Source organism: Barbus barbus (genome assembly GCF_936440315.1).
Source record: "Barbus barbus genome assembly, chromosome: 28".
In the NCBI taxonomy this organism is placed as follows: domain Eukaryota; kingdom Metazoa; phylum Chordata; class Actinopteri; order Cypriniformes; family Cyprinidae; genus Barbus; species Barbus barbus.
Window position 1 is genome coordinate 6,165,384 of NC_136756.1, and position 20,300 is coordinate 6,185,683.

General features: G+C 35.6%; 2 protein-coding genes across 7 annotated transcripts in view; both read left to right on the plus strand.

The window, feature by feature from the left end:
* Nucleotides 1-8,723, plus strand: part of LOC306847788 (tumor protein p73-like) — a 39,710-nt gene extending 30,987 nt beyond the window's left edge. Inside the window, exons 12-14 of the mRNA XM_079381939.1 lie at nucleotides 3,514-3,646; nucleotides 6,082-6,175; nucleotides 7,316-8,723. Coding sequence (XP_079238065.1) covers nucleotides 3,514-3,646; nucleotides 6,082-6,175; nucleotides 7,316-7,642 — 554 coding nt within the window. The 3' untranslated portion in view covers nucleotides 7,643-8,723. The remainder of the gene's footprint in view (nucleotides 1-3,513; nucleotides 3,647-6,081; nucleotides 6,176-7,315) is intronic.
* A 3,926-nt stretch (nucleotides 8,724-12,649) lies between these two features.
* LOC306848010 (protein RER1) lies at nucleotides 12,650-19,860 on the plus strand. 6 transcript variants are annotated; one of them, XR_013782195.1, is made up of 9 exons: nucleotides 12,650-12,710; nucleotides 14,661-14,746; nucleotides 14,840-14,944; nucleotides 15,105-15,204; nucleotides 15,295-15,373; nucleotides 17,061-17,196; nucleotides 17,290-17,344; nucleotides 18,454-19,272; nucleotides 19,499-19,860. XR_013782195.1 is itself a non-coding variant. In XM_079382315.1 (8 exons), the coding sequence occupies exons 2-7, from the start codon at nucleotides 14,666-14,668 to the stop codon at nucleotides 17,377-17,379; spliced, it is 591 nt and encodes a 196-aa protein (XP_079238441.1). In that variant the 5' UTR covers nucleotides 13,137-13,258; nucleotides 14,661-14,665; the 3' UTR covers nucleotides 17,380-17,418; nucleotides 18,454-18,904. The 6 variants fall into 6 exon arrangements, 4 of the variants coding, with proteins under 4 accessions (XP_079238443.1, XP_079238441.1, XP_079238442.1 ...); XR_013782196.1 differs by having other exon boundaries at nucleotides 17,290-17,418; nucleotides 19,499-19,747; XM_079382315.1 differs by lacking the exons at nucleotides 12,650-12,710; nucleotides 19,499-19,860 and adding an exon at nucleotides 13,137-13,258 and having other exon boundaries at nucleotides 17,290-17,418; nucleotides 18,454-18,904.
* Nucleotides 19,861-20,300: the final 440 nt, after the last annotated feature.

Below are 20,300 nucleotides of genomic sequence, written 5' to 3' on the forward strand. Positions count from 1 at the left end.
ATTTCACATTTTTCTCTCTCACTCTCTCACTCTCTCACTCTCTCACTCTCTCACTCTCTCACTCTCTCACTCTCTCTCATACTCACTCTCTCACTCTCTCACTCACTCTCTCACTCATACTCACTCTCTCACACTCACTCACACTCACACACACACTGAATGTAATGTTTTCAGACACTTAATTGCTTATTAATTGCAGTGAAATAAAAATGTATTATAGTTGAAATGGTCATACTTAATTTTAAGGTCCAATTCTCAATATTAACTTACTAGTGTCTATGATTTTTGGCCCAATAAACTCTTAAGTACTGGTTATTAATAGTAGGGTGTTAGGTTTAGGTGTTGGGTAGGATTAAAGGTAATCATGTAATCCATAAAAAAGTAACTGTAATCTGATTATTAGCATTTTACAATGTAATATAATTAATTACAGTACTTCATTTTTGGAATCCGATTACGTAATCCAGATTACATGTAATCAATTAGTACCCAGCAAATCCCTACGGGACAAAATGAATGTAAAACAGGATAAAACATTTTAGTAAAGGTGACATATCATGAAAATCTGACTTTTCCAGGTTTTAAGTGCTATAATCTGGTCCCCAGTGCATCTACCAACCAAGGAAACGTGAAAAAGATTAACCCAGTAACTTTGTTTTAGTAAGCCTTTTTCTGCAAGCTTCTGAAAAAGGAGCACGTCTGATTTCGCTCCCTTGGTGATGTGGCAAAGGGATCTCATTATAATATTACTGCCCCTTAATCTGTAAATTTCCACCCGCTGCGCCGTCATTTTGATTTTGCAAGCGACAATGGTGTACCAGTTCTAACCAGCCTCAGAGACAGAGCAGTGGATTTATTGATTTATTTACTCTATGCTGCTGCCACACAGATCTAAAATAATCATGCAATTTATTTCCCAGCTGTTTACCTTCACAGACATAACAGACTGTTTTTGTAACTTGTGTGTGTTTTTAATGTAAACTTGTGTGTGAATGAGAACTTGGTTTACTCACATGCTGTGACAGCCGCTTTCTGTCCGTGTGCTTCGGATGTGTGCACTCAGAAAACCATATATCAGAAGTTTAAATTAATATGGTTTAAAACGCATGATTTCAGTGCGATAAACATGATAATCAGAACCAAAACAGATGTTTTTAGCAGGTACGAGCTGAAATGGCGCAGCTCTATTCTGGAAAGGGAGCGGGTGTTTCTGCTTCCACCCAAAATAGGCATTTTCAAAATTATATAATAAATGAGTTACACTTTAGAATAAGGTTCCATTTATTAACATTAACATTAGTAAACATGAACTAAGAATGAACAATACTTCTACAGCATTTATTAAATCTTAGTTAATCTTAGTTAATCAGCATTTACTGATGCATTATTAAATTCACAAGTTGTGTTTGTTAACATTAATGTAGTGTGAACTAACATGAGTAAACAATGAACAACTGTATTTTCATTAACATTAACAAAGTTTAATAATGTAATAAATGCATTGTTCATTGTTTGTTCATGTTAGTTAATACATTAATGTTAATAAATGGAACCGTATTCTAAAGTGTTACCAATAAATGATCTATGGGGTATTTTGAGCTGACACATTCTGGGGACACCAGAGACTTGTATTACATATTGTAAAAAGGGGCACAATATGTATCCTTTAAAACTTTCAATATCAAACACACACACAGTTCAGATTTCATGAACTACAACCCGGATTCCAGAAATGTTGGGACGTTTTTAAAATTGAATAAAATTAAAATGAAGACTTTCACATCACATGAGCCAATATTGTATTCACAATAGAACATATATAATGTAACAAATGTTTAAATGGAGACATTTTACACTTTTATCCACTAAATGAGCTCATTTCAAATTTGATGCCTGCTACAAGTTTCAAAAAAGTTGGCAAAGGGCTGAAAAAGCAAGACATTTTGAAAATATTCAGCTGGGAGAACATCTAGCAACTAATTAAGTTAATTGACATCAGGTCTGTAACATGATTATCTATAAAAGGGATGTCTTAGAGAGGCAGAGTCTCTCAGAAGTAAAGATGAGACTCTCCAATCTGTGAAAAAAAGATTGTGGAGTACTTTAAAAACCACGTTCCTCAACACCAAATTGCAAAGGCTTTGCAAATCTCATCATCTACAGTGCATAATACCATCAAAAGATTCAGAGAAACTGGAGAAATCTCTGTGCGTAAGGGACAAGGCCGAAGACCTTTGTTGGATGCCCGTGGTCTTCGGGCCCTCAGACGACACTGCATCACTCATCAGCATGATTCAATCATTGATATTACTAAATGGGCCCAGGAATACTTCCAGAAACCACTGACGGTAAACACAATCCGCCGTTCCATCTGCAGATGCCAACTAAAGCTCTATCATGCAAAAAGGAAGCAATGTGAACTTGAACTATTCTATGGTCAGATGAGTCCAAATTTTACATTCTTGTTGGAAATCACTGACGCCGTGTCCTCCGGGCTAAAGAGGAGGGAGACCTTCCAGCGTGTTATCAGCATTCAGTTCAAAAGCCAGCATCTCTGATGGTATGGGCAGCTTGCATGTTTTGGAAAGCATTGTGAATGCTGAAAGGTGTATATAAAGGTTTTAGAGTAACATAGGCTTACTGCAGCTATTGGCCTGCCTGCAGTCCAGATCTTTCACCTATAGAGAACAGTTGGAGCATCATTAAACGAAAAATACATCAAGATGACCACGAACCCTTCAGCAGCTGGGAACCTATATCAGGCAAGAATGGGACCAAATTCCAACACTAAAACTCCAGAAACTCATAACCTCGATGCCCAGACGTCTTCAAACTGTTTTGAACAGAAGAGGAGATGGTACACCATGGTAAACATGCCCCCGTCCCAACTTTTCAGACCTGTAGCAGGCATCACATTTGAAATGAAAAAAAATCGTACAATTTCTCAGTTTAAACATTTATAATGTTATCTATGTTCTATTGTGAATAAAATATTGGCTCGTGATTTGAAAGTCTTTGTTTTCTTTTTATTCAAATTTAAAAAACGTCCCAACATTTCCGGAATTCGGGTTGTACTTTGCTTGTGTACATTTTAAGTGTACTACTTTAAATAAATATTTTAATCTTTTGTCATGCTTTAAAGTAAAACCTCTAATTTGAAAAAGTGCACGGATCCATGATTAGTGCTAAACCTCCATCACCTATTTTCAAATGGAGCGGCATTTAATACACAGAGCCATAGATCGCTGACAAGCTACGCAATATCGTGTTCATTATCGAAGGCGACTCATCTGCGAGAATGAACACGATATTGCGTAGCTTGTCAGTGATCTATGGCTCTGTGTATTAAAAGCACCTGTTTGATTTGCTTTGCTTTGCTTTCACTGAATAAAAAGCGAGACTCTAACAATTACATCTCCCAGACGGTATCCCATATTTACTCGCTAAATCCCATGTGACTTTCATCTGTTGATTTGTGTGTGTTGACTGGTTCTCGTGGGTTTGTCACTGCAGGTACGAACATGCTGGGTGGACACCACATGCAGTCGAACGGCGATGTAAATGGAGCTCATGCGTCTCAGTCTCTAGTGTCCACCTCTCACTGTACCCCTCCCCCACCTTACAACCCCGACCCCAGCCTCGTCAGGTACTTCACCCTGCAGTAGCACCAACCTGACACACACACACACACACGATCTACAGCTGCTTTTATCATTTTATTAGCAATTTATTTTTACAACAGTGTGACTGAAATCAGCCTGATGTATCTTATCAACAGTGGCTTCAGGTTGTCTTATTTTACAGAGACAAACCTTAAATCATTCAAAATTTAGCTGTTTCTCCTTCTCTTCATCATTTGTGACCCTGGAGCACAAAACCATTCATAAGGGTCAATTTTTCGAAATTGAGATTTATATATCTGAATAAATAAGCTTTCCATTGATGTATGGTTTGTTAGGATCGGACAATATTTGGCTGAGATACAACTATTTGAAAATCTGGAATCTGAGGGTGCAAAAAAATCTAAATATTGAGAAAATCTCCTTTAAAGTTGTCCAAATGAAGTTCTTAGCAATGCATATTACTAATCAAAAATTAAGTTTTGATATATTTACGGGAGGACATTTACAAAATATCTTCATGGAACATGATCTTTACTTAATATCCTAATGATTTTTGGCATAAAAGAAAAATGGATAATTTTGACCCATACAATGTATTTTTGGATATTGCTACAAATATACCCCAGCGACTTCAGACTGCTTTTGTGCTCCAGGGTCACATTTGTCTTTACATGGGGAATTACAGGATATTGATGCTTTTTCATTTGTGCTAATACACAAAAAGAGGATTTCGATTATAATGAAACCTTTGCTTTTAAAGAAGCTTTTGGTTTCTTTTTCTGACGTAGTAATTATTTGTACATAAGAGTAAGAACTTTCTAAATATTTCTGCTGGTCAGAGAAACATTTTCAAATCACACTTTAGTGTGCAAAACATGTAAGCCTTTTTCATTTAGTATACATATTCAAACGTTAAGCACTTTTTGTGTTTGCATATGAATATAATTATACACATTACTGAACACATGCAGTCATTTATCACATCGGGCTGGATAGGGGTGGAGAGGTGATTAATGGCCTGTGCAGTTTCATCATTTGGGTGAATAACACACCAAAAAAAAAAAAAACATGTCTAGTACACCCCAAAATCAAAAATATTAGAAATTATATTTTGCTTGATTGGATTTAAGCACCATTTAATTATTATTTTTTTTGTGCTCTGTAACATTTTCATGACAATTTAGCATTAATACACATTACTGTCATAGATCTGGAGTTTTTTCTTATTCTTAATTTTAAGTAATTTTTATAATATTTTGATTTTTTTTTTAAATATTATAAATTTAGCATTTTTTATTAAAGTTATTTTCTCACTACAGTAGTTGTTCAGTATTTTTTTTTATTAAATAATCATAAATTAAAGACAGCACAACAAATACTTGTTTACAATTTAAATAATGTATCATCTTTTTATTTTATTACAGATATAAGAATTGTTATAATTAAAATGTCAACTAAACAAAAATCTTAATGGTGCTAAAAATATTTAGTTTCTTTCAGCACAATACAATCGCCTTTGGGCTGAAAAATATGACACTGTATAACTGTATTTTTTGGGGGGTATTTACCTTCACCCAGTTATGTTTAAAAGATTTATTTCCCCAGTTAATTGTCATCTGTGCTACGTTGTCAGTCATAAGTCTTATATATTGGCACCTTGAGTGATATTTATTTTTAAACGATGTGTCATGTTCCATGCACATTGCAATGTTTTACAGACTCCATTGTCACAAATTTGATTATTAATATCAATGTTCCCTCTACATTTAATACTTAATGTATCAGGGTGAAATTAAAAGTCGGCGTCTATAATTATGACCAAGCAACCAATGTTTCTGAATCCATGTTTTTGTTTAAAATGATGCATATTTTTCTACACATACCTGTGGTTCTGTTTGTCTCAGTTGCTCTACCTTTTAAAATAACTCTGTCGGCTTTATATTTACAACATTTCTTGTTTTGATTGTATCAAGCAAATCATTTTTATTGGTGAAATATTTATAATAAAAAGATCAATGTAATGAAAAACTTGTTACGCATCATTAATGTAATTGCATGTTGTGATTGCTTTTGTTTTGTTTTTTGTAAAATGAAATCATATGCAAATTTTGAAATGTTAAATATACAAACATTTGCATGTAGCATTTCATTTAACTACACTACTGTTCAAACTTTTGAATGCTAGTGTATATCGCATTCACTTCAACGTTTCATTTATTTTTTTTAACTGGTATTTGTATCATCACTGATTTAATTATTATTATGATTCCAGCACAGATGCTTTAAGTATTCTGTTGTCTAAATACACTCACATGATCATTCCATCAGTACCTGATAATAATCCCTGTGCAGATGCAAATGCCGTGGTGCTTGGCTTGTTATTTTCTCCATGGGTGAATATGTAATTCACAGGACGCAGCCGCTTGGTCTTAGTGGGATTCCTTTTCTCTCTGAACAGTTTCTTAACCAGCCTGGGCTGCCAAAACTGCATCGACTACTTCACTTCACAGGGACTCCAGAGTGTCTACCACCTTCAGACTCTTTCCATGGAGGTAAACCAACAATACGCTCAATCCGCTCTTTCATTATTGGGTCATTCAATGTGATCCTGTTCTCCATTCATTTGTTTCCTGTAGGGATTTTTAAAAAGTTACTAAAAGTTAAAAGCTGTGAACAGTGCTGGGTAGTAACTGATTACATGTAATCTGGATTATGTAATTTGGATCAGGTTCGATTTGCTGCGTTTTCGCCTCCGTAGCATGCATTTGGATAGGAAAGGATGAGGAATACGAAAAAAACTGAAAAACGAACATTTCGGACTAAGTGTGCAATGACCTTAACTCATGTAATTTGTAAATATACTACAGCTTGTAAGTAATCTACCCATCACTGGCTATGAACTAAACCAACCTGTTATGAGGAGTAGTAATGTCGAGGAGTAACATTACAAACTTTGATTTGAAGCAAAAATCCAGATTTGAAAATAAAAAGCATTTGAGATTAAAAAACGACAAATGTACTATACTGTGCTTAATGGTTTTAATGAAGGAAATGAACTACAATCCCATGTTGCATTGCATGAAACATAATTGAATGAAAAAATTATGGTAAAATATAAAAATACTCATTTAAACTTGGTAATTACATCTATAGAAACAGCACATTTTAAGTTTATTGCAAAACACACACATACATACACACTAGTTTCCATGTTTTATGGGTTCATAGGTCATTGCACACTGAGTCCGAAATTTTCGCACGTTAAAAAATAAATTCGACCTCACGTTGTCAATCACGTTTACACACTGCCTCTGAAACTTTTGTGCATCATAAAAAAATTCGGATCAGGTTCTATTTTCTGCGTTTTCACATCCGTAGCATGCATTTTGATAGGAAAGGATGAGGAATATGAAAAGAACGAAAGAACGCACGCAAAAAATTGCAGACTCGGTGTGCAATGACCTTTACACTAAACCCAACCCGTTTACACAACTTTTTCTGATTTTAAAAAAAAAAAAAAAAAAAACTAACTTCTGTACGATTTATAAGCTGTTTTCCTCATGGGGACCAATGAAATGTTCACACGAGGTCAAAAATGACTGGTAGTATGAAATGATTCACAAAGGCCGTTTGATTCTACCATGAAATAGTAGTGTAGCCTTCACTGTAAGACACACTCTTGTGTTCCTCAGGACCTTGGGGCTCTGAAGATCCCTGAGCAGTTCCGGATGGCGATCTGGAGGGGCCTGCAGGACATGAAGCAGGGCCACGATTACGGCCAGCAGCTCATCCGCTCCAGCAGTAACATGGCCACCATGGCCATCGGCGGCGGAGGAGAGCTGCAGCGGCAGCGCGTCATGGAGGCCGTGCACTTCAGAGTGCGGCACACCATCACCATCCCCAACCGCGGCGCCCCCACGGGAGCGGAGGAGTGGGCCGACTTCGGCTTTGACATGCCCGACTGCAGGATACACAAGCACTCCATTAAAGAGGAGTTCGCAGAAAGCGATGTTCACTGAGAAGGACTGGGGATCCATCGCTTTCCATGCATCGTCCGTATTGATTTCTTTAAACTGCAGTGGACCGTTTGCATTTCCAGATAGTAGCACTTCCATATTTGACAAGGGATTTGAGGAGTAAAAAAAAACCAATTCGCTTTTATGAAGACCAGGGTTCGAATGAATCATTTTATTTGATTGATTGATTGTCATTTGTGGCCTTATGCTAATATCACATCACACAAAAACATTATCCATTAGCTAAAACGAATGATATTATTAGGACGTAGTTATGAACCGTTAAAAGCAGTGTATGATTTCAGAACATTGCCTTATTTATTTCGGCTTGGTGTAAATAATAATTGTGCAATCATGTATCGAATTACATGTGAAGTAATGCCCGTAGAGCAAGTGGATGCTTGACACACAAAATCATACTTTATATAAAAGCCAGGTTTATCGAAGCCAGACGTGTACAACTAGATCAAAAGCACTCTGTATTTGAATTATTTTCTCATAAGTTAATTAGTTAATTTTCATCAAAGTTTTACAATAACATTGATAAACAACACCGTAAAAGTGAATTTACATTTCTTTAATTATTAGCATTATTATTATTAGTTTTTTTTGGAAAGTGGTGCTTTACACTGCAACTTTTTTAATTTTATGAATTATGTGTTGAGTATTATGTTATTGACAGGGAGACACTGGATCATCATAAGGGTTGTCAGAAATGTAAAGTTTTGTGGTATTAGCCTTGCAGGACAAGGTTTTATTTATCATGCTGTACTGATATAATGTCTATTTTTCCTTTACCATATGTAATCACGGTCTTGTTAGTTTGTTTTAAATGTCTCTAAAATGTATGATGTTTTTATGTAATAGTAAAATTATGGTTCAGCCAAGGTATTAAGGTGACATTTCATCCCCAAATTTTATATATATATAAACCATATATATATATATCATATACACACACACATTATGATTTTTACATTATGATTTTATTTTATGAGAACGTAAATGCATTTAAAAAAAGGAAATGTATTAAATGCATTTTAAAAATTAAAGCACAACAAAGAATTTTGGAATAAATGTGCTAAACTGTAAACAAAAAATATAAATAAAAACTACAAAAATAAAATGGGTCTTTAAACAAAATATCATTTAACTTTTTTATTTTGGGGCTGAAAAAAGGTTTCACGTCTGCAACACAAAATAACAAAAACTATGTACTATTTAAAACCCAAACTCCACTTTAATATTACTTTTAATATTGCTAGTACTGAGACGATGACAAAGTTTGAAGTACTTTTGTTCAGCAGACCCAACACAATTATTTTGGTCTTGTTTTCCAAGTCTTCTTAAGGCGAAACATACTAGAGGAAAGCAGGAAAGTGTTTATCCAGGAACATTGTCTTCTGTGGTACATAAGAAATGTATTGATATTTCTTAGAGCCATAAAGTCTGTATGAAACTGAACTAAGGGCCGTCTTGAACATGAATGATTTGGTGGATGTATGTAGTCAGAGGTACGTTTGTCACCTTTATTTAACAAGCAGATGCATTTGTAAATAACTAGTGTTGCCCATATAACCCCGCGTTGTTCATGTGATAAGAACAGCACATTTCAAACTGGGTCCCAGGAGGTTAACCGAGGAAAACCTGCTGTTTTAAATTGGCCGTGATGGTGAAATACCACCATATAGATCAAAGCACTTTATGGCTTTAGGATATTGTAAACAATGTTATATTCACAGTTAATATCAGTCAGTATTACGTCATGCTGTGTCATTTTGACAACTACAGATTTTAGAAATGTTTTTAAGAGTTATCTTGTGTTTTCATTAAAGAGCTGTAACGCTGTTTCTTTTTTATATTGCCACGTTTGAATGATGTAAAGTGATTTCTTTTTCAAATAAATACTAAAGTGTGCAAAATGAGGGTGTTTTAATACAAGACCAGTAACTGTTGAGGATGTTTAAGAATAAGCATGTGTCTGTTGTTTGGTCTCTCTTGGATTGCAGTCATTCTGAACATGTAATTTCAAATATCCAACGCCATCTCATGGCAATTCGTACGTATTTTATGAGGTGGCTAATTCGTATGACCTCACTCGTACGACTTGTCTAAACCCCAGTGATGGGTAGGTTTAGGGGCGGGGTTAGGTGTAGGCCATTCATACAAATTCATACGAACTGACAACTCGTAAAATATGTACGAACTGCCATGAGATCGGGCTGAAATATCACATAAGTTATACCTATTTAGGATCAAGTTGAGACTTTATTATTGTTTATGACTTTTCTGAATGAAGAATTACAGTTACAATACTAATATAACAGTTCAGACACTTTTTTTTATCACAAACTGGTTGGTTATGTGCAGTAAACATTAGAATGTATTTGTAGTAAACAGACGATCAGGCCCTTTCTTTCAGAGCATGCTTCACAGCTCCTTGTTGAAGCTTGTTTTGTCCAGGCTGGACTATTGCAATGCTCTCTTTACAGGTCTTCCAGCCAGTTCTATCAAACTTTTACAATTAATACAAAATGCCGCAGCAAGATTAATTTTTAATGAGCTAAAAAGAACACACGTCACACCTTTATTTGCACTGGCTACCAATAGCTGCTCGCATAAAAATCAAAGCATTATTGTTTGCCTACAAAACCACCACTGGCTCTGCAACCCTTTACCTAAATTCATTACTTCAGACTTGTGTGCCCTCTAGAAGCTTGCATTCTGCAAGTGAATGTCACTTTATTGTTCATCCCAAAGAGGCACAAAATCACTTTCACAGACTTTTCATGAACTGTTCCCATCTGGTGGAATGACCTGCCCAACTCAATCCCAGCAGCTGAGTCCTTAGCCATCTTCAAGAATCGGCTGAAAACACATCTCTTCCATCTTTATTTGACCCTCGAACTCTAGCACTCTCTATTTCTATTCTTAAAAAAAAAAAAACTTGTCCATTTAAACTTGCACTCCATTCATTTACTAACTGCTTGTTTTCTTTAAAAAAAAATTATTTATTATACAGTTAAAATATATAACTGTAAATATACAATTAACAAAAAGTAAAAAAAAAAATACTGTTAAGTCTAACAGTACATATAGCAAGGTTATATATATATATATATATATATATATATATATATATAAATAAATACACACACACACACACACACACTATGTGTATATATACAGTGCCTTGCGAAAGTATTCATACCCCTTAATTTTTTTTTAACGTTTTATGTTGCTGCCTTTTGTTTTTTTCCCACATCAATCTACACTCCATACACTATATTGGTAAAGCAAAAAAAAAAAAAAAAAGGAGAGAAGGTTTTTAGTTGAAATGTAGCTCAGGAGCACTCATATTGCTTGTAGATGTTACTACACTTCGAGTAAAGTTAACCCGTGGCAAATTCAATTGAATGGGTATGATTTGGAGAGGCGCACACGTCTTAATAAATGCATAAAATGCATATCGGAGCAAAAACCAAGCCCTGGGGTCAAAAGAACTGTCTTTAGAGCTCAGAAACAGGTTTGCGTCAAGCCACACATCTGGGGAAGAGTTTAGAAAAAAAATTCTGCTTCACTGAATGCTCACAGAAGCATGTAGTCTTTGTTACCCTTAATGGAAGAAGTTTGAAACAACCAGGATTCTTCTTAGAGCTGGCCTCCTGGCCAAACTGAGCAATTGATGGAGAAGGGCTTTGTCTAGATTGGTGACGAAGAGCCTGTTGGTCACTCTAGTTGAGCTCCATGATCATATATGCAGATGGGAGAAACCTACAGAAGGACAAACATCACTGCAACACTCCACCAATCTGGGCTTCATGGCGGTGTGGCCAAACTCAATCCTCTCCTCAGTGAAGACAAAATAATTTTAAAAAAGCACCTAAAGGACCCTCAGACTGTGAGAAACAAGATTCTCTGGTCTGATCAACCTCAATTCCAAGCATCATGTTTGAAGGAAACCAGCTCTGCTCATCACCAGCAGAGAACCATCCCAAAAGTAAAGTGTGCTGGTAGCACCCTCATGCTGTGGGGCTGTTTTTCAGCAGCAGGGACTGAGGGACTTGTCACAGTAGAAGAAAAGCTCAATGCACCAAAATATTGAGATATCATTATTGAAAACCTAGTCCAGAGCAGAACCTCAGACTGGGCAGAAGGTTCGCCTTCCAACAAGCACACAGCAAGAGTGGCTTATAGACAAATCTGTGAATGTCCTTGAGTGGCTCAGCCACAGCCTGAGCTTGAACCCAATCAGATATTTCTGGAGAAACCTGAAAATGTGCATCTGCCCCCATCCAACCTGACAGAGCTTGAGAGGTGAAGAGGTGAGGAGAAGAATGGCAGATAATTGCCAAATGCTGATGTGCAAAGCTTGTCGCATCAAACAAAAACGTCTTGAGGCTGTAAAGGTACTTCAGTGAAATATTTAGTTAAGGGTATGAATACTTATGCAATGTACTTATTGAGTTTTTTTATTTTTAATAAATTTACTAAGTTGTGACAATTCTGTGTTTGCTTCGTTAATATGGCATATGGAGTGCAGATTGATCATTTAAAGCAGTAAATGCCAATTGCACGCTTCCTCAAAACTTGCGACATCTGTGGTATTGTGCTGTGTGATAAAACTGCACATTTTAGAGTGGCCTTTTATTGTGGCCAGCGTAAGGCACGCCTGTGCAATAATCATGCTGTCTAATCAGCATCTTGATATGCCACACCTGTGAGGTGGATGGATTATCTCGGCAAAGGAGAAGTGCTCACTAACACAGATTTAGACAGATTTGTGAACAATATTTGAGAGAAACAGGCCTTTGTGTAGTCTTAGATCTTTGAGTTCAGCTCATGAAAAATTGAGGCAAAAAACATAAATACCAAACAAACTCATCTACATCTTGAGTGAGTTTCCAGCACATATGGATTTGTGTGAACAGAAGTGAGTGTGTTTCAGTCCGGAGGTCCTGCACAGGGAGCGATGTGCTCCGCGCGCGGCTGGTCTGGTCTGCTGCGGTTCACAGAAGCACTGAAGTGTTCACAGAGCAGCAGCGCGAGAGTGACACAGCGGCACAACCGGGTAAGAGAGACACGATTCCTCTAATCCTATTTTTATTCTGAACCTCTCACAGACACCACGACTCCTCGAGTGTGTTAACTGTCCGCCTAATTCTATCGTCCTCCACTGGTATAACGATTGTAAAGCTATGTTTTTTGTAAAAGGTAGTGCTAGCAAAGTTTACCCCTCAAACGCCTGCGTTCGGATTTCCCCGGAAGTGAGTTGTCCAATTTTCTGCGTGTCTATCGGTCTTTGTAGTTTCTTCTTGATGTCTCCCAGGTTCAGTTCCGATTACACATTCACACACAAAAACTACACCCCGTGTGTTTCCGCTTGAGGCAAATTGCGTCGTGTGGGAGGATGGGAAGTGTAGTTTACACGTAGTCGTCCGTATTTTGTATCGCCGGAGAATACCTGATTTAAAAACTCCAGTAACCAGCATGCTTTGCGCTTAAAGGAATCACTCAGCTGCGGCTAACCCACCGATGCTAAATAGCAAATTAGCTTACGAGGTCTGACTAGTAGCCTTCTAGTTACGTTATTAGTGAGTTAATGAAATAAACGTTGAGGTAAGTGTTTGTTGCGCCATTTGAACAGATTGAGAATAGCTGTGTACCTGAGCTAAAGCTGCTGTTCATCTGCATGCACTGTTTGAGGTAAATGTCAGGAAATAGACACGTATCTGAATCGCAGGTTCTGCCCTAAAATCACTATAGTTTTTGACATATAAATGATATATGTTGGCTTGCATCCAAATTGATGCGTTAGATTATTTAGGAGCGAGTGAAAGACGAGGGAATGAGGCTGATGAGCTGATTTGAAGCTTCAGTCTTTTGCAGAGACACCAAACCGGTTCTTCAATTCAGTTTATGTGCCGTTTTATTGAAGGTAATCTTAATTTAGGGTGATATTATACTCGAACAACCTCTTGTTCATTGACGTGGTTGTTTTTTGGACTTTGCCTCGGATTGCATGTGTAGGAAATCCATCTCTTTAAACGCGCTTCTAACTCTATGGTATTTGTATCATTGACGGAAATGGGTGACATGTCACAGATCCGCAAGAGGATTGATCATTAGGCAACAAATGTGTTTGGATTTTAAACCCAAAATGTGATTTAACACCACCCATAACCCCGCCTGTGAGAGTACAGAGCAAATCTGCTGATCCAAAGAAGAAATCCTTAAGGAATATGTGCTTGGCAGTTCTTGAAACAATCCTACAGACATTAAAATTCAGTTTAAAAATCGTAAATCACACACAATATCGCTGCAACTTATCTTCTAAATATTTACTAAAATAATTGTTTTCAAAAGTTACTTGAATCTGCTTAAACATCCAGAAGAGACATAGTAAACCAACAGGGCAGTGACGAATAAGAGAACATAATAAAATATACTGAACGAATGTCAAATTTTCCAGTAAGATATTATTATTATTATTACACTCATAATTGTGGGGTTTTATATGATCCCCTTAGAGGTGCATAAGAAGGACTATAGAAATGTATAAATAAAGGATTTACACCCTCCTTTAAGATTTTTGACAAAGGGTTGCTTTAAAGCACTGCCTTCATTACACTTGTTTATTAGGGACATTTAGGAAATAAAGATGATGCAAGTTTCACTTTTTTTTAGGTATAAAACATTTTAAATTGAGGCTCAAAATAGCCTAAGTTTGCTACGTTGTAGAAAGGAAAGCATCGGTTATAATTCTTTTAGAAACATAGATTAGGGTGGTGTTATAATACACAGAAACACATGCTTAAGTACACGACAGGGGGATGCAATTGGATAATTCTACTCCTGGATGGCAGAATGATTTGCATGCAGTTTTGAATAGAGATTGTGAGCTCGATGATCAGATTTATATTGTGTTATGTAGATGGGTAGCAGTGATTTACATTGTGATTTAACTGTAAATATATTTCCATTTTCCCTGAACACTCAGTACGTTGCTCTAAATTCACAGACAGAATGCCAGAAGGAGACAGTGCCGGTGAATCCATCCATGGGAAACCATCAGCGATCGGAAGCTTTTTCAAACGGCTCGGGCAGGTCTGGCTCTTGGAAATGACTATTCAAGTGATTTTTAAGATTGCAAGTCAGTGATCTGGATAATCAGAACTACTGTTTCTCTTTGAAATGCAGATTTATCAGTCATGGTTGGACAAGTCAACACCGTTCTCATCAGTCCGATGGGCAACCACTCTTACTCTAACGGCCATATATATGATCAGAGTATATATACTACAGGTAAAACCACCATGCTTTGGGAACATTCACAAACTGCTTTGCCAGTATGGGTACAGCTATCATGCTGTTGTAGACTCCGAAGAATGTTCTTGTTTTGTAACTTGTGGATTTTTAGTACAAAACGTGAATCAAATGTAATGAAATGCTTGTCTTTTATTAGGGGTGGTACATAGTCACATATGCTCTTGGAATCTACCACCTAAATCTCTTCATTGCTTTCCTCTCACCAAAAGTGGATCCCTCATTGCTTGATGATCCAGGTAGGACCAGGATTTAATACAATCTTACTGTCATCACTGATATTTGCATTGTTTTGCTTTTTTTTGCTAATTGATGTCTACCTTCTCTAGACGAGGGTCCAGCACTACCCACAAAACAGAATGAAGAGTTCCGGCCGTTCATCAGGAGGTTGCCAGAATTCAAATTCTGGTAAGTTGTCACGTTATGGAGTTTAAACGAACAGTTCACCCGAAAATGAAAATCTTCTCACCCTTGAGTTGTTTTCTTGCTTCTGCTAAACACAAACAGTTGCTGGTAGCCATCGACTTCCTTAGTATTTTTTTCAGTGTCTACCAGCAACAGTTTGGTTTCCACGTACAGGTGGGGAAGATCACAAGGGTAAGTAAATGATGACGAAATGTTAGTTTTTGTGTAAACTGTCCCTTTAAGAACCCATTAAATGAGTTCAGTTCTCTTTCGAGAATGAGTGGATCAGTTTGATCCAGTGACGAGCAGAAATGACAAATGCTGTGATTTTTACTCTGTGAAAAACATGAACGGAACCACAGAATACAGTCATGAAAATGGAATTTACATAGAATGGAATTTGGCAAAAATTGATGAATAAATTAAAACATTGGTGTTTTTATAGGGAATATCACACACAAATTTAGCACAAATTTCATTTAAGCAGCTTTTTTTCTTCTTTTTTTGCCTAAAAAGAATTCTTCACATTTAATTTGAATACAATTTAAACTATTTTTTTTGCATCCATTTGATTACCACTGCTTTGATATAATTTGTATTCATAAAACAGAATTCGTCATAAAACAGAATTTATATATAAAAAAACAGGGCACTATTATTGTTAAAATATTAATAATGAAATTAAAATATTAAGTTATTAAATTAAAGTTTTTCATTCAATGGATTAGACGTTTCTTATTATTAAAATTGAATTCAGAAAAAAAAGAATAAATGGAAAACACATGTAGGAAGAAATATGAGTTGTTTAAAGAGCAGGGTACCGATATACAGCTGATCTGTGATCTAAAATTTTATTAAAACATGTACAATATTGCCACAATAAATCTAATATATGACCCTGTACTACAAAACCAGTCATAAGTGTCAATTTTTTGTCAAATAATCTTTCCATTGATGTATGGTTTGTTAGGATCGGACAATATTTGGCCGAGATACAACTATTTGAAAATCTTGAATCTGAGGGTGCAAAAAAACCCTTAAAATATTGAGATAATCGCATTTAAAGTTGTCCAAATGAAGTTTTTAGCAATGCATATTACAAATCAAAAATGAAGTTTTGATATATTTCCAAAATATCTTCATGGAACATGATCTTTACTTAATATCCTAATGATTTTTGGCATAAAAGAAAAATGGATAATTGTGACCCATACAGTGTATTTTTGGCTATTGCTACAAATATACCCCAGCGACTTAAGACTGGTTATGTGCTTCAGGGTCACATATTTATTGGACACAATCGTTACTAAAATAATTTTTAAAAATAAAGTTATTTGTCCTGAAAACCTTTCATTTGGCATTTGCGGCGTTTTGCATTGGCAACAAGCCTCTATGCTTTCATGGTTGCGTTAGATATTCTCTTGATTTGTGAAAGTGCAATAATTGATAATGATAAATGAAATAATCGTGATTAAGCGTTTACCCATTATAATGCAGCCCTAGCCTCAGTTCAGTCAAAATAAAAGTCCAACACTGATCAGCTAAGCAGGAGGACTTATCTTCAATGGTAATGCTAATGTAAATTGTGTTTTCAAAGACTCCTGGATTTCTTTAGTTATTTCCTCTGATTCTTTGATGTTCACATTGCACAAATGAAAAAAGTGTGCGTTGTTTTTGGTTGATATTTCAGGCATTCAGCGACGAAAGGCATCGTCATCGCTATGATTTGCACATTCTTCGAAGCCTTCAACGTGCCAGTGTTCTGGCCCATCCTCGTAATGTATTTCATCATGCTGTTCTGCATCACCATGAAACGGCAGATCAAGGTTCGGCAGTGGAAGCTTTTCTTTAAAAGCTGAGTTATCTAAAAATAGAGTTGCAACTGAAGTTCTTTGACATTGTTTGTGTTTCCTCTGCAGCACATGATCAAGTATAGATACCTGCCCTTCACACATGGGAAGAGGACTTACAGAGGCAAGGAAGACACAGGGAAAACCTTTGCTAGTTAAAATTCCCCTTCCTGAAATTAAACTTATTGATGAAGAATGGTGCGTAAAGGGGGTTGAGGTTTTTTTTTTTTTTCTCTTTTGCTTTCTTTCTTTTTCTGAGTAAGGAAAAGCCAAACCTGTTGAAACTTTTGAGCGACGTTGATACTGTAATGCAGCCTTTAAGCGTTTGGGTCTTTGTGAAATGCTGTTGAGAGCTTTTACACGGGCAAATTTTAATATATTTGGACAACTAAGTATGAGATTTGACTCCTTATTTTCTCAGTGATCCCCATTCTTCTTCAAACCTAGAGGATTTGATAGACCGTCTTCTCCAGGATAGATTTTAAAATGGTAGTTCATTTTTCAATCATTTACCCACACCTTTGTGTCATTTTTTTCAATCAATATGGCTTTTTTCAGTGGAAAACAAAAGATGATGATATTTAGCAGAATGCACGTGCTGCTCTTTTCCATAGCTTTAATGTTAAGGAAAACAGCAGCATGAATATAATCTCATTTTGTGTTTCACTAGTGGAAAATCTTATTGGTTTGGAATTAAATGAGGGTGAGAAGTGGACTACATGATCATTTACGAACATGGGAATATAATATAAAATGTATACTGTCATTTGTATAATTAATATTGATGGGGAAAAAGCCACATTTCATCATTTTATGACCCCCATGATGAGAGAGAGCGTTTAATATTCATACGGTGGTACATTTGGTGTCCTCCATAGTTAATATCATTATGTTGAGTATTCAGATGAACGTAAGACGCTTCCAGGAGAGGAGAGAGTTAGTGGAGTTTCATCTTGCCACATGTTAATATTTGCCTTTATGAACATTTGTGATTCTCTTAATGTGCTGTAGCATTGTATTTAATTTGTGTACATAGTTGCATACCTTAATCACATCCATTAGTGCTGTTTGTAAGTTATTCTTCAGTAGTTTAAAACCCCCTCACCTTGTACATCAGGTTTTTTTAAAGCAAGCGTGCATTCCATTAAAATAGTATGATACAAAAATATTGGCTGTATGTTTTTATCGTTTAAGCATTCCCAGTAAAAACTTTCTCTCTCTTTTCTTTTACAGAGGAAACATAAAGTTGAGTGCTTTAACTATTACAAATGGATGGAGAGGGTTGAAGTTTTTTTTTTTTTTGTGCTGGGCCATAACTACTAGTATAGATTAATTTTTTGTTTTAGGCAAACGGAAAGAACTTCAATAATCATTGGAGATGAGATACATTTTCCTATCAAAGTGGATTTTTTTTTTTTTTTTTTTTGGAGGGGGAGATGTATGTATTTTATGGTTAGCATGTTTTTTTTTTTTTTTTTTTTTTTTTTTTTTGGACAATGGCATTTTATTGTATTAAATTAATCTTCATCAAAACAAAATAATCGATTTGTTAATTCCTGATTAAAGACATTGCATGTTTTAGGTTTTCTTGTGCTGCTGGTTAAGAGAAAACAAGATGATTTTAATAACTACGTGTAAATTTTTCACTCCAAATGCTATTAAAAGGCTGTGTCCCTTCACTGCTCATTACTTTTTTTATTGTTTAATTTTAATATTTAATGAATTGATTTGTATAAATGATTTATTAACGATGTCCTTGTTAAACTGTAAATCATGCATAATTACATGTAGCTACCCCTAAACCAAACCCTATAATAAATGCATAATATTACTCAGAATTAATTATATAAGTATACTGTAACTGCAAGGAGACCTTTAAAAATAAAATGTAATCATAATTCTACAGAATACTATGTTTTGGTCAGAAATGAAGATAAGGCCAAATGTAATGGTGCATACAAATATAAAATGTGTAATGCACAGAGAAGAGCTATAAGCTTTAGTAGTGCTGAGATAAACACCATCTTACAGCATTTTACACTTGCAGATATGGCACAGAAGCGCCAAAAACACTTCCATTTAAAAATGCAAGAATGTCATTGCATTAGATAGCAAAACATCAAACCAGCTGGCTTCTGCAAACATGAGCTTTTCTCAGAACTAGTGTTATCTTTATTGTGAACAGTAAGAGGGAGCGTGGGATAAGATGTGGCGGCCGTACTTGTCATGCAATGATATATTAACAGTCCATCATACAAGCCCACAGCTGACTGGGTAGCAAGTGATAAACATTTTTAAAGCTAAAAACTTTTGTCTGTCAAATTTTTGATGTGTTTAGCATGACAGCCAACGAGTTAACATGTATAAGTATATAAACATAGGAATAAATGAGTGGATGTAACAGTCAACCAGAAAAAACAATTCATCTTAAGAAAAAGAAATAATATAAAACATGTCCTCACTTGTAATAAAAATGTTAAAAAAAAGTTTTTTTTCTTAGTAGGAAATAAAGATTAACAGTACTTTTAACAAAGAATTTTATTTTTTTTCTACTTCAAAATGTCATGTCTAATTCAATTGGTAAATTCTTGTTGTTTGTGAAATGTATGATCAATTTGTGAATGAAAACTGTTTCTACACAGACTTTGTTTTGTGGTATATCTTCCTGTTGGGGGCAGCAGTGCCACAGCCATCGTGTCGTTCTGTCAAATGCATGTAAATAATACTTTTATTCGATTATTATATGCATCATCAATTTAACGACAATTAAGTCATTATATTTCAGATTTGATATATGTGACCCTGGACCACAAAACCAGGCATAAGGGTTAGGACAGGACATTATTTGGCTGAGATACAACTATATGGGTGCAAAAATCCCCTTTAAAGTTGTCCAAATTCTTAGCAATACATATTACTAACTAAAAATAAGCTTTCATATATTTACGGTAGGAAATTTACAAAATATCTTCATGGAACATGATTTTTGATTTTTAGCATAAAAGAAAAATCGGTAATTGTGACCCATGCAGTGTATTTTTGGATTTTGCTACAAATATACCCGTGCGATTTAAAACTCC